Here is a 15727-nt window from a genome sequence, read left to right as displayed (position 1 = left end):
CGGTGCAAAGCTTAAAAGGAGGAATGACGACAGTGAAGGATGAGAGAGGACCAGGCCTGGACTATTTTACGTTATGTTTTGTTTATGTCTGTGCAGCAGCTGTCCATGAAGGGCTGCCGCTTTTACTTTCGTTTTGTATTTGTTTTATTATTAAAGTGTGGAAAGATTCGCCGCCTCCTTCTTCCCTTATCAACAAACCTTGCTACATCAAGAAATCACCCATTACATTTATGTTTTAATCATATGTAGACTAGCCTTCCTAAACTACAAGTCCATTTTCTTGTGTTAATTCTCATGCTTGCCTATGTCAATTCAGTTTAATTTAGAGGATGTGTCTGAATTTTACACAATCACAATCTTCTCAAAGAGTTAGAAGTCATAAACTCTTATGTCTACAATGCTGGATTCAAGTCTATAGTCCAAAACAATCAAAAATCTATGACCTTAGCATGGGCATTTTTAACGGTGCCTATGTTTATGCTTTATGGTCAGGTTTCCTTGTTATTATCTTCCCACATATTATGCAACTGACCCGGGAAAAACATTACTTCAAGCCATGTCAGCATCCCTCTCAGTCTTTCCATGAGGGTCTATCGTAACATAAAAGTGCATGTGCGTGCCGTAGTATGACTTCTGTTTCTGCAGTCTCCATCCCTCTGGGGCCTAGTGAGTAATTGGAGGTGTTAATTTTAAGGCATTGGCTTATCCCTCCACCAGATCCAGGACTTAAGATTTTCTGGCAGGTCCTGCAAAAAGTTCATATTAAGTTGCATTCCAACACATCTTGCCATCTTAGTACCTACCCCTGTGCCGGTGTCCTTTTTAATCTCGGACCACCAAGCGTTCACTGGTCCCACTGGATAGCTATAAGACGCGCTAGTGGAGCCAGAGATGAAACCGCAATGCGGAGACCTCAGGCAAGCTCTGACTTCATCTGATGGAAACGGCTTCAGTGCAGTTTTTGCAGAGCCCTGACTGACACATCTGTGGTGGAGAAAAAACTGAGCTCAACCAGTGGTGATATCTTCCACCAAATTCACGAGTTTTCCCAATTAGTGTGGGTTATGTAACCACCTCATTCCTAGAATTTAGAACAGCAGGGACAGAGTCCCAGGCGTAAGGACATTTTCTGTGAACAGACAAATCTGTTGCAGTGTTGCTATATATCCATCCTAGGCTTGTTTCTAGCAAGAGATGTACTTTCGTTTGAGCGGCAACTGTTGTTCTATTCATTGCTCAAGCTTATTCATAAACGAGGGTCTGAAACAAGCCTTGACCTCCTTTGAAGTTAAAAAATAGCAAAGTGACAATACCGTGGGAGAGGATAGTGCACACTCCAAAAACACAAAAAATGGTATCCTAGCAACAAGAGACTTAACAGTCTTGCTTGCACTGCAAAATTTACGGATTCTGAGACTTAATCTTGAGCTTGCCACAAAAAGCACCCCAACCCCCGTGAAGAGCAACTTTCATCTTTTACGCCCTTGTGAATCCCTCTACTCATAAGAAAACATTCCCTTCACTCTTGCTTGAATTTTGAGTAGAGAACAGTTTGTGATGGAGGAGAGGTTAGATTGCTGATTTAAAACTATGAGCTGAATGAAGGGTGTGTCTTTAACTGATGCAGGACTGTTTAACTTCATTCCACAAATGCATCTAGAGCTTTATTGCAGATTTTTCAAGTTCAAAGGGCACTGCTAACAGCATTAGGGAGCAAGGGAACAAAGGGCGCCAGGACCGGGATTAACAACCACTGCTATAAGTAACTTTGTAACTATACAGTCGTGGTCAGAATTATAGCCACCCTTGGTAAATGTAAAAAAAGAAGCCTGTGAAAATAAATCGGAATTGTTAATCCTTTTGACCTTTTATCAAAAATAACTTCACTCTGAGTCTTCTTGAGTTTGGAGAACACCTGACAAGAGATCAGAGACCATTCCTTAATACAGAATCTCTCCAGATCTTTAATGTTGGCGCTTCTTCTCGTCAGTTCTCCTCACTCCTTTTCTATTGGTTTCAGGTCAGGGTGATTGAGATAGTCATGGCAAAACCACCATTTTGTGCTCAGTGACCAATTTTTTGTTTTGGATAATTGTCCTGATGGAAGATCCAACCAATCCAATTATATGATTTCCAGCAGAGGCGGTCAGGTTTTGATTTTTTATCTGTTGGTATTTGCTAGAATACATGATAGCATGTATCTGAACAAGAAGTCCAGGACCTCCAGCTAAAAAATAGGCCCACAACATTAAAGATCCAGCAGTATATGTATAATATACAAATACACTGTAAAAAGTGATCAGTTGACAACTTAAAAAAGTGATGAAACCCACTTATGAAGTTTATTTAGGCAACAGGTTTCCTCACTTTTTTCCTCGACTTTTGTTAAGTCAAATGTAATTTATTCCTGTGATGGTAAAGCTGTATTTTCAGCATCATTACTCCATTCTTCAGTGTCACATGATCCTTCAGAAGTCAGTCTAATATGATGATTTGCTGCTCAAGAAACATTTTTGTGATCCTTGATCAATTTTTGTGATCTACTAATACTCTAATGAGAGTTAGTTCACATGTAGCTGCAAAGTTACTTATTTTTAGTAGAATGTCTAAAGTGAACTATCAAAATAAAGTGTAACCTAAAATTAAAATAATTTCCAATTGGGAGGGTCATTTGCTGACAGAAACTGGTCGGTTCACTTCATGTGAACTGCAGAATACATGTGAATTGAATCATTCTTTTCAGTGATTTAACTGAACCTTTTTGCAAACAGGACAGAATCAAATTTTTGAGTTAATAGTTGATAATAAACATCCTCACCTAAGCTGGTATGGATGTTCCCTGCAAGACAAAACAGGATGGATTCATTTATCTGCTCTTTATTGACTATTTTTTTAAAGGTGTGTCTGTCTCCAAGCTCCTGTGCAATGCACCTGGAATGATGCTGCATGGGTAAATCATACCTTTAATGCGTACATATCATATCAGTCTCTAGAGAGAATAGCTCACCTAAGAGCTGAAGCAAACATTGTAAGCTAGCTTAAAGGCATAATCATTCAGAGATGCTGTCATTTCACGAATCCTACACTTTTGTAAAACCACTTGGCTTTTAGTTTAGCCCTTTAGACTGCTGGAGACTGAATACAGCAAACGCCAGAGCAAAAGAACCAAAAAAAAAAAGACAAAACAGTGGTCAAGAAAATTTGATGACAAGCTATTTAGAGATTTTCCAAACTACTAACAGTGGCATGGGCTGTTTCTAAGCAGGCTGCTTAATCAATGAGGTAAGGAAATATTTTTGAGATGAAAACCTAAAAAAATGCTGCATGACCACATTTGCCACCACAAGGTGGCCATTAATTTTCAATAATTCAGTGGTTGCACAATTCTGCAGAAACGTTGCAAATTTCCAATATATTCAAAAGTCCTTCATCCCATGATTGGGTAAAATAAGGTCACGGTTGTTCCAGTGAAGACACACACCCCTCCAATCCTGTTCTCACATGAGAACTGAGACACCAACAGGGTTAGACAGTCCTGCTCAAATGGTGTAATAGAAAAGGTGTAAATCCCCCGCCCAGGACTAAAGGTTTACAGGATGGGCATTTTTCCCCAGCTCAGCAGGTTTCCCTCTTGCCTGCAGACATGTCTAGTGCGTTCATGCTTCCAGAGGACCATTCAACAGTTTTGGAAGGCCTCAACATGTTTTTTTTAGACAAAAGCAATGGACAGATGGCCCACTTCTTTAGGCAGAAAACATAAGCTCAGAACATGGAGAGGCAGACCCTCAATTCTTCCAAAAGCAAGAAGAAATATGAAGATCCAGTTTGGGATTTTTGGTACGGAGCATCTAAGGGGACATAATGATTTGAGAAGTGAAAAATTTGAAATGGTAAGAAATATTGTATTTCTTTGCTTTTGTATTCTTTTGTAGAAGCATTGCTTTCCCCAGAGAAACTCTCCCACAAAACATTTGCACTCTCGCAAAAGCATTGTGTTCCCCAAGAAACTCGGGTGTTCTTTAACAAAATTATAGTGTTTCCCTGAGAAACTCTGCGTTCCTTCGCAGCATTGTTGCGTTTCCCTTAGAAACCTTGCGTTCACTTGTAAAAGCGCTGAAATTTAGTTTTTTCCATTTACCTCATATTTATAAAGATGCACCGATACAAAATTTCTCTGCCGATTCCAATAGCTGATTATTCAGAATGATATCTGCCGATACTGATACCGATAGTTTGATTTTCTTAAGGAACAAAAATTTCTACCAACTAATGCTACAAACTATTTAGGGAACCCTCTCATTTGGTACTACCTATACTATAATATTGGAGGTTAAAATCAATAACAGATCCCAGTATTATATTCAAATGCTATTTATTTTCACATTTATTATACTTTGTTATATATTATATGTTTGTATACTCACTTGCACATAAGGTAGTTTTCATAAACACTTGTCTTCATGAGAAATTTATGGAAGCATACATATATAACTAACAGTAAAAAAAAGCTCCTCTCAAGTGTTTTTATTGCTTACTAACAAACTGTGAACACTGGATAACTTTCCAGCGGTAAATGCAATTTTAAGTGACATTGTTCACAGGCTGTTTTATTGGCGTGTTTCTGCGGTTGATTGAGCAATACATAACATGATACATTTCAGTTAGTTGTATGTGCATACCTTCATATGTGCATGCATACCTTCTGATGTTCATGCATGTTTTTTTCGTGCTGTAACTTGTATTAAAGTGGAATAGATGCCTCACGCTCCACGCTGCAGCTTGAACTGAGGTTGTTGTTGACTTGTTTGTCATGTTTTCACTACCTTTTGATTGACAAGATATAATCGGCCCTGATCATCGGCTGTTTTTTAAAAAAATCGGCCAATGGCTTATAGTGAAAATAATTGCTTTTACCAGCCGATACCGAATATTGGCCGATATATCAGTGCATCTTTAATTATTTCCCTCACAAAAATATTGAGAGAATGCAAAAGCATTGAAATATAAATTTTCCTCCCATCTATTTTTTTCCCCCATCACCATGTCCCTGCTTTATATTTAGGTGATATATGTCGTGGGAATTATCAACGTGGGAGGAATGAATGAAGTTGAACGCAAGACACTTTATGACCGATTTCATGAATCCCAAAAAGAACACAATGAGGATGAATGAAGGCAAAAATCTATCAACAAAATAATACAGATTAATAAAGAAAGTCCAGCAGGTGCATCCCACAAATTGGACAAAGTCATCACAATGACATCTGGGACACTAGGACAAAATGTCAGAGGTGAAAGACAGAGACACACTCTGTGAATTTGCTTAGAGAATACGCTATTCTCCTGGCAGATTGCAGAAACGGCTGACGCTCACAGGAAGAGCTCCATCCAAATTGGCCTCTGATGACATTGGGGACACTTTGGTTAACTTTTGCCTGACACGAAATGAAGGTCACCGTTTGCGTCAACAGAATTGGATTGCTGAATGTGTGCTTTGGAGCAGCTAGTGCCCTGCCAATGTGCCACCTGGTGTCTTCATTAACAACCTCATTACGCTGCATTTCATTAGGCAGCAATAAATAAACAGACAATCAATGGATTCCCACCTGGACCTACTGTAGATGGATGCTACAAGCCCATGAAATTGCTCAACAAGCTCTAGTTATAAACACTGACTTGTGGAGTTGGTAATGTGCAAAACTTTTAATCGACTAGTGTGAGTAGCCTGACTGGAAGTTGATTAACTGGTCTTCAGGAAGCCCTGAATAAGAATAATTAGGCTGATTTGGGGTTCAACTGGCCCATGTTCAGACACATAGGGACAGTAGCTTAGGACATGTTCTTAGGGGTCCCTAGATGAGTTTTGAAAAAGTTAAGAAAAACAATTCATCTCTGTGAGTCCATATAATGCAAGTGTAAGGATCGCCCAAAGTTGAAGCTTCAAAAACCACACAAAGTAAATATAACAGAAAGCCATATGACCCCAGTTGATAAATTAAGGAGTATCCCATAAAAAAACCACAATGGTAATGACACAAAATGCTCCAAATACAGCGCAAGTTGTGATGCAACATCAAAAGATGTCTATCTGTATGTTTATAAATGTACAATAGCTGTGGTTAATTAAAGCTGCCAGTAATACAAAAAAGAGAAGCTACTTAAAAGCAACAGTGCCAACAGCTGTCCAGCTCAAGAGTTTCACACAGAACATCTACAGACATTTTACTTAACCATTTTCTAAGACCAAAGGTTATTTAAACTATACACTAATATATAAGTGGAAATTCTCCATCTCAATTCTTGTCGTCTAATTATGTGAGGTTCACTGTATGAGTCTCACTTATGTCTCTTTATTCAGGTTGTTGAGAAAGTTTTGTTTAATAAGGAATGTGGGAATTTGTGAAAGGCAGCCTTTCTGTCTGAATAAAGCCAGCTGAAAGAGCCTGCGTGGGCCATCTCATGCCTGCACTCCTAGACCAAACGACCAAGAAAGACCTTCCACTATTGCAGAGCCACAAACAAAGTAAAAAAATAAACTCTTGCTGCATTGGTTTTCCCTTTAATTCTGCCATGGATTTAGTAACTGTCCTACATGCTGTGACAGCACAGATAAGAAGTTTTGTTTAACCCTTAAACAGGCAAGAGTAGAAAATGATAAGCAAAAAATCATTTCATATAATTTTTTTATATCATCTGGACTTAAGTAAAACATATCCAAAAGAATTTTTGAAATATTTGATATATTTTGGATTTTATGAGTTGTGACTCCCAAGTCACGTTGCCTGATTAGGGTATAAAAAAAGGACCAAGTCATTAATCTGTTAACTGTTACTGGCCCACTTCCCATACACAAAATAATTATATTTGAAATATATTTTCTGGATATGTTTTGGAATATATGCAAATATTTGAAATTGGCCCAATAAATATATTTCATACTTATATTTCATATATTTTTGTTATATTTCAGAATATATTTCAATGTATTTGGAATATATGCCACATATATTTTTGACACTTTTGGGGACCCGTACAGAAAAAAATACATTGAAATATATTCTGAAATATAACAAAAATATATGAAATATAAGTATGAAATATATTTATTGGGCCAATTTCAAATATTTGCATATATTCCAAAACATATCCAGAAAATATATTTATTTTGTGTATGGGTTGCCACTGCATGTTTAAAACAATTATATCCTATACTTCGTCTGATCTAATTTGTTGACAAATTATATATCATTCGAAAGCTTACAAACTCAAGATTCAGCCTGTGAAAACTGTTTTGAAATCGGACCTTGCCTTACCATAAAAATGGTACTTTAACCTCTTAACTGTCACCCCCTTTTTGAGAATGGACATTAAAATGCACTATTCAAACTTAAATGGTTGTAATTCAATATTTTGTCAAGATTAGAAAAGGTTTTGATCATAAATTATGAAACATGATTACGCCCAAAAGGGGTGGAGCCAGAGAAAATAATTTAAACTACCGTTTCTATGGTAACGCAACGTCCAATTTCAAAACGGTTTTCACAGGATGAATTCTGAGTTTGTAAGCTTTCAAATGATACCTAACTTATGATAACTACTAAAATATGTGATGTAATAAAAAAGGTGATAAAAAGATAATATTATATTTTAGAGGATAATATATATATATATTATACTTTTTAGAGGATAATATTATTTTATCATTTTTTTATTGACAAATACTAGATTATATGTTTTATTATGAATTTTTAGCATGAAAACCAAAGTTTCAATTATTAAAAGCGTTTGTGTCGACTTTTTTGAGGTGCACTCTTGTCATAAATTCATCTATTACTGTTCCTACATAATTTGTAACAAAAAAACAGTGCTAAAATATCTATTTAGGAGTCTTAGACCTTTCCAACGATATATAATTTGTCATGACTAGATTAGGATTTAATTGTTATATAGTGAATTAAAAACTCAAAATACAAAGATGGTCAAAAGTAGGGTTAATCCCTTTTTTATACCCTAAACAGGCAACGTGACTCAGGAGTCACATATATTTCAAAACGTGCTAAATAACAACATGAACAACATATTAATAAATGTTCTTCTTCAGCACCTTAAGACAATGTTCACAATTAATGTTAGCAGTATTGTTGTTATTTTTCCAGAAGAAAAGTAAGTTTAATATATATTTACTTCCCTCAAAATCTGAATGTCCTGCACCACCGGTAGCCATGTTGGATTTAGGTCAGGCTGACTAATTTATCACAAAAAAACTTGAAGCAAATCATGTGACCAGCATACTCAAGACAGACCAGGCTGTGATAAATGATAAAAGTGAAAAAAAAAGACAAAATCATTCTTATGCCCCAAAAAAGACAATAAAAACTATGTGACTCGTGAGTCACGTTGCCTGTTTTAGGGTTAAGAATACCATGTTGTGATTTATCTGTCTTGCGAATACTGGAAAAGCGAGTTTTTAAAGAGCAACACTTCTGACGCTGGCCAGCTGAGTGGCACACCCTTTAAACTCCTAGAATATAATTAAGAAAAGAAACAAGCCTGGATAAAGAACACTGCCAAGTTACAGGGAAACATACTATTTACATTTTATAAATCCTTTAGAGCAGGGGTGGGCAACTTCGGTCCTGGAGGGCCACTGTCCTACAGAGTTTAGCTCCAACCCTGAAAAAATCACCTGCCTGTAATTTTCTAGTAATCCTGAGGACCTTGATTAGCTTGTTCAGGTGTGTTTGATTAGGGTTGAAGCTAAACTCTGTAGGACAGTGGCCCTCCAGGACCGAAGTTGCCCACCCCTGCTTTAGAGTGTCCAATCCTGCTCCTGGAGATCCACCTTCCTGCAGAGTTTAGCTCAAACAAACCAGGCTGGAAGTTTCTAGTGATCCTGAAGACTTTGATTAGCTGGTTCAAGAGTGTTTAATTAGGGTTAAAGCTAAATTCTGCAGGAATGTGGCCCCCCATGAACAGGATTGGATACACCTGCTTTAAAATAATAGAAAAACAATTCAAAGATGAAAATTATCTGGTCACCATTTGATAAAAGTTTACAGACTCAAATTCCAGGAATGTTATGCAGGGTCACCACACCAAGATGCAATCTGCGGGCTTGGCAAATGATTGAGTTGTGAAGACCTGGCTAAGCTAGTTTCACAGGTTCACTTTAACCCTCATTGGGTCACTGCCCTCATTCTTAAACTGGGTTCAGTGATTTAACATTGATACAAGGTGAAAAAGACCTCATAAGCTATCTTAATGCAACAGCAACATAAGTGAAAAAGACTGTGCGGGCTGTCAAGAGATTATTTTATGGGGGATTGATGAGATGAAATAAACACCTTTTAAAAATGTGGCACTTTTTAATAGGGATGCATCGAATGACTTTTTACTGAAATCTGATTTGAGACCAATATTACTACATGTTAGTATAGGGATACTGAGCAAGATACTTTTGACACTTTTCTGACACTGGTTGAGTTTCTGCAGCAGGGTCATTTCAAATGACATGCAGCACTTAGCTTTGAGAACCTCTGCATAAGTCAATGATATCCAGATTACCACATCCATTCAGAAGTTACTCAGTAACTCACAACATTTACCTCACCAAAGTGTAATAACAAATGGACCCCTCACTGGTCTGATAATACCAGATCATAAACTTCTGTTTATCATCACATTGCCATTTTATATGTCTGTCTTCTTGCTTCATGCCCTTATCAACATATATAGCCAAAGTTTTCCCCTCTGCTTCTAATAACTGAATTTTTTGCATTGTAAATTACCTGAAATAGATAATTTACAATAAAAAAAAAATAAAAAAATTAAAAAACACAATAACCAAGTATGCCTATACAATTATAGGTAAAGTAAACATGCTTTAACATCCATTAACATGCTTTACATGCATGACAATCATCAGGACACTTGTTAGACAGTGATTCACAGGATCTTGATTTACTTTCGAAATCTGAATTGCAAAAATGTTGCCCACAGAAACCAGTGTTAGAATATGCTAGCAATGTAGCACTCCTTCCTGTGTGTGTGAAAGCTTCAACTCTTGAAACCATAGAGTTGTGAGCAGTTGTGCAACACAGCTTGGGATCGAACACTGCAATGAAATATGAACCTGTCTCTGAAGATCACCGCAGCACCATCTGTGCATTGGGACGGCCAAAGGCTCGACTGATTGATGAGACCCCTTAAGGAGGAAAGAGAGCAGGGGACCTAATACACACACACACACACACACACACACACACTCTCAAATCCATCCACTCTCTATTTTCCTTACACTAGCCAATATCTCTGGCAAATACTTCCACAGGTCCCACTTCACACATTTATCACCTTCCTACGGCTGTTAGCGAGTCTGAGGATCCCTGTGGAATCAAGATACACACTCCGTCCGAACATATACTGTATGCACTCTACCTGACATCATATTAAATGACACTGCGCCACACATTGAATCCAGGCCACACACATTGACCTCCAGGGGCTTAACCATGATAAAATTGATTTCATCGATTGGAAAAGATGGCATAGCGACAGGCCTCTTTAAAATCAAAGTAGACCACCATGTTACGCACAAGCCATGGAGAGTTTATCAGGGTGGAAATGGGTGAATCTGATAAAAGACTTTTGCACAGTTACATTGTAATGACAAAAATGTGTGAACAGCTCGTAACGAAACTTAAAATAAAAGACCTTCCCTGACTTAGTTTTCTATGAAAGTCTGTAGACTGATTTTTCTGTGAAGGATTCGGGTCATTTTTGCCGAGATAATTCAAAGGATGTGACTTTTACACACACTCCAGAAATCCTCTCTTCCGTTCAATGACACATGAAAATTCCTTTCATTTACATTTTTGCTAACCTTTGCTTATACAATGTTCAGGATAATACAGAAAGAGCTATTCTGTACAGTGACGTCAATGTGTCATGCAAAGAAAAGGGATTGATTCAAACTATAGTCTCAAAGAGTCAGGTCTATAATCTCTAATTATAATCAAACTATCATAACTGTGTAATTTTAATTACCTCATCTGTCGACATGATGCCGGTGAATGATAGACCTTGTGCAAACATCCACATCGCAATAATCAGATGCTTTCTTAACTGCTGTTTTTTCATCGCTGTCATTTTTGTTGTGTTTATTTTGTTATTGAGAGAAAAGCGTGCAGCACATATTTACATATTCATCTAAACGTCGCTCTCAGCAGTGTGGACGCAGTTCACTTAACGGCCACCGGTGTCGCTAATAACTAGGGTTTCTGAATTCTACATATAGCCCCTTTAAATAAAATATTATCGTTTTTGCATTTCAGTAATGAGAATACGATTTTTATTAATATGGTAATGATATTTGTGCTTAATTGCCACAATAAAAAAAACTCAATGGTCCTAAAAATAGGCATAATTTTTTTTAAGCACAATATAATTTATTCATTTTGATTTGGGGTGAAATATGACTTGAGAGGCTTCATAAGCATAAGACAGCAGAAGTGAGACCGAAAAATTATACATTGTCAAACACTGATGTTTTAAATGTATCAGAGGTCAACATCATATTTGGTCAATCTATGCTCACACATTACAAGCTTTCTAAACATTGTCAATTGGCATTTATGTTAAACGCAGACTCAAAAGTCAAAAGCTACAGTAGCCAACTCAGCAGGAAGCATTTTCAGATGTCGCTTCAAAAGCACAATACTGTCTTGTCATCTGAAATCATGGCATTGTTGGGAGTGCAACTAAAGCCAGGCTTAACACGCCATTTCATTACAGCTATCAAACAGTCAGCTCATGTGGGTGTTTAGGGTGGTGATCACATTGATTTATTTTTGTAATCCCTTTCACAACATGAGAAAACAAAGACCATCAGCAAATCCAAAATCCATACACCCGACCTACTGTAAAAGCAATTAACACCAGACCTTCACTCAAGGCCACACTCACATGTGATACTGTTGTTTTATCGATATGAGGTGATTCAAGTAATTACCACAGGGGTAATTAGTTACATCTTCAGTAATAGTGTGAGATCTAAACACTAGCTTACAGTTAACTGTTAAGTACTACATACTAGTAATATAATCGTTCACATTAGTTCACCCAAGCTATTTTGCAAGTTTGCTCCTCTAGTTTCATATTACTTACAGAACTTAAAACTAAAGCGTCAGGAAATGATTGATTCCAATAATGCTAATGCTAGTATTAGTTAAATAGCTCTTTGAAATCAAGCCTAATCAAACTTCATACCTCAGATTAATGAGCAATACAGTTAAAACCCCACATGAAATGCAGTTTTCTCCCCTGTTTACATATTTCAAATTGAAACAGTAAGTTGACAGGAAATATTTTTCATTTATGCTGCAGTCATGAGCCATGATTTATTGCTTGCAATTGACAATCAGATGCATGTGGCATTTATAATTTAGGGGGAGGGGCATTCCACTGAAACATCATATAGAAAACCGGTTGGGTAATGTTCACACATTTAAATCAGATGTTTGCTAATTAAGATAGTAGCATGTGTGGGAATCCCAATATGGTGGCGCAGTGACGTCATGAGCCCTCCAGCTCTTTATTAAATAAGTGGGACATTCTTGTTCTAGACAGAATTTGATTGAAGAAAAAAAATGGACACACCCACTAGTGCAAGACATCAGAATTGTTGGTTTGTTTTTCTGGAAGACAAAAGGTCCTTGCACACTGAGTCCGAAATTTTCGCAACGTAAAAGTCAACTTTGAATCGCTCGGGATAATCCCGCAGCTCCTTCCTTGATGAGGAAGTGGAACTCTCCTTCCTCTCTAAGCAATCTCAGCATTGGATGATGGACCTAATATTTCCTCTTTATTTTTCTCTTTTTAAGAAGAGAGAAGACAACAAAATCATCCTCACTGCTTGAAGACTCCATTTTCTATTGTTTTGCCAATGTTTTGGCAACGGATTAGCCTAATTAATACGCATCGGACTCAGTGTGCAAGGTTTCTGTCCTTGACAAATTTTTAGGATGGCGAATATGAAAAAATTTATTCGAAAATGTAGGACTCAGTGTGCACGGTCCTAAAGACTTAAATGTGTACTTATTAAGAGAGTACGAATATATGTATGGCCTCAAAGCTAAAAGATATGCACTGAAAGACACAAAACTCAAACTCACAAAAATTTCATTGTGGTGTTTAAACAGTAACAGTGGCAAAGACGTTTACTCACCATTGAGTCCGTTGGGGATGCTCCTGTGATGATGTGGAGCGGAGATATCATCCATCGATCGTCTTATGGTGCCAACCTTGGTTTCTACAGTCTTGTGTATATGATTAAGATGATGGTCAGGGCTTCCAGCACTTCCACCGCTGGAGGTACTGCTCCCGTCACCAACATCTCTGACCGTTCCCGAACCTCCATTTAGGTTGCTCAGACTGGACTGGCTGTCAATAGAACTCCTTGATCCCGCTCCATTCCTGTCTTCATCCAACATGAGAATGATTTCCTTTAGTTCTGCATTCTCCCGAAGAATGTTCTCCTGGTTGACCTCCAGGTCCTTGAGTTTCTGCTGATAGGTGCTCATCTCCTTCCACACGGAGCTCGCCGTATACCTGCCAAACCTCTGCCATTCCCGAGACAGCTTCTTACCTTTCTGCCGATCGTCGTCGAGAAAGCAGCAGAGTTCCCTGAGCTCCTGGTTATCGTCTTGCAGTTTCTGGTTGATATCCTTCAGATTACGGATTTCATGGAGGTGCACCTGCAGTCTGCGGTTGATGTCCTTCATCATGTTCCCATGTTCCAGCATCAGGCTCATCTTCTCGCCATCAACCCTTCTCAGTCTCTTAATCAAGTCCTCTTTGCTCCATCGGATCAGTTCATCATCAGAGATCTTACTCAGGTCATCGTTAGGACAGTGTTTTGCCATCATGACTCTTACAGAGAAACAGTCTCAGAGTGAAATATTCAACATAGATCTAACATAATGCTGTTTCAATCCCACCAGAAAAGCACAATGTAAAAACGCATTAAAAACCAAAAGGATTCATATAGCCTAATGTTCACGGGAATCCCTTTGAAAAATTGCAAGACTGTGCATAAACTGATTTGTATTCCAGAGAAATGTATTTTCAAACTATACCTTTATTAACGCCTCACTCACCACTAACTTTGTAATCATGCATGTTTTTAAATATCCTAAAATGTGCACGATATATGAATCCACCGGCATCGTTTTAAATGAAACGCGTTTTTTCTCAAAAAAAAAAAAAAAATCCTTTAGGCACGAAAGATCTTAGAGGTTTCAAGAACAATATTAAGAAAAATAATAATAACTATAAACACAGCCTTCATTTAAAAAAAACATGCCTGCATTCACATTCAGATGGATCGGAAGCTTCAGAGCTCAGATCAGAATGGGTTTGTAGTTTAGCTCCTCGTGTGTGTCGATGTTCAGGGTCTCTCTCGGGTTCTGCTCTTCCTCTGAACTGGTGTGTGAAGAAATGATCCGAGCGGGTCGGAGCAGGTTCAGGGATGAGAGGCAAAAAGCAGGATCTGCCCTCTTAAAGAGACAGAGCCTACATTTCCCAACCCCTTATAAAGAAACACAAGCGTGATTATTATTCTATTTATTAGGTATAAGTAAAGGGAAAGAATAAATGATGGAACGTCGATAGACCGCGTCATTACTTTCAAACCACTCAATTTAAATACCATTTTATATTTAGTTAGCAGATGTCTCGTGGCTGCCAGAGATAGCCTATTTATCATTCAAAGAAAGTCAAATATGACTTACTTTTCCTCTAAAATGTAAATTGAACAAACAAACCGATAAAAATGTATACTTAAATGTGATTTGGATAAAAGTGTCTGTCAGGTGTAGAAATATGGCATTACAATCACACACACTACAAAAAAAACAAAAAAAACAAACTGGTATCACATAAAATCAGATCCACTTGGTTATCAGATCTTTATTTTAGGACATTTGTGATTTTTTATCTAGGCTATTATTCACATTTCTGTTTGGGTCAAACTGCACAACTTTTCTCACAAAATATGTTTTCCTACCTTATCACACCATCTATTCAGCAAATATTTATTATTAGGCCTATTAGTGTTGGCACATCTAGCATTCACTTCAATGAATGACTAAATTGAGAATGGTTAATATATACTGCAGAAGTAATTGTGGAGAGTTTTGTTGGTGAATTTCTCCCTCTAGTGGCCAAACATTATATTTCCATCCGGGTACTATATACAGGCTGTTACAGGCCACGAAACCATCGACGAACAATCCGTAAAAAGTTTTTTGGTCGGTTGGTAAGTCACACACATTTTTTCCTCTTTATTCTTACTCTTAAAAAAAAAAAAAAAAAAAAAAACTTGTAGCCTATACCTTAATAATTAATCTCAATCTCATTTAATTCGTAACTTTTCTATAAAAAGGTGGTAAATTGGCAAATGTGGTAAAGTTATATTTTGGCACATCATTTAGCTAAAAAATGATCAAATAGATCAAATTATGATCAAATGGAGTTTTTTCCACTTCATTACCACAGCTGGCTCCATAGCTCAGTGGTTAGAGCACTGGTCTTGTAAACCAGGGGTCGCGAGTTCGATCCTCGCTGGGGCCTGGAAAGGCGATGATTTTTCGTGTCATTCATATTACATGATTGTCGTGCTTAAAGAACAAGTGTTACAGTTTCACATAATACAAATAAGAAATACTGT

At 37.5% G+C, this 15727-nt stretch overlaps 1 protein-coding gene across 2 annotated transcripts in view; it reads right to left on the bottom strand.

The window, feature by feature from the left end:
- ccdc85cb (coiled-coil domain containing 85C, b) overlaps positions 1 to 14503 on the bottom strand; it is a 61853-nt gene extending 47350 nt beyond the window's left edge. For both annotated transcript variants that reach the window (XM_084433093.1, XM_084433092.1), the window contains exon 1: positions 13226 to 14503. In XM_084433093.1, the coding sequence (XP_084289219.1) occupies positions 13226 to 13925 (700 nt within the window). In that variant the 5' untranslated portion in view covers positions 13926 to 14503. The remainder of the gene's footprint in view (positions 1 to 13225) is intronic.
- Positions 14504 to 15727: the final 1224 nt, after the last annotated feature.

The sequence above is a fragment of the Rutilus rutilus genome (assembly GCF_951802725.1).
Source record: "Rutilus rutilus genome assembly, chromosome: 15".
Taxonomy (NCBI): Eukaryota; Metazoa; Chordata; class Actinopteri; order Cypriniformes; family Leuciscidae; genus Rutilus; species Rutilus rutilus.
This window is presented reverse-complemented; position numbering and strand designations above follow the sequence as displayed.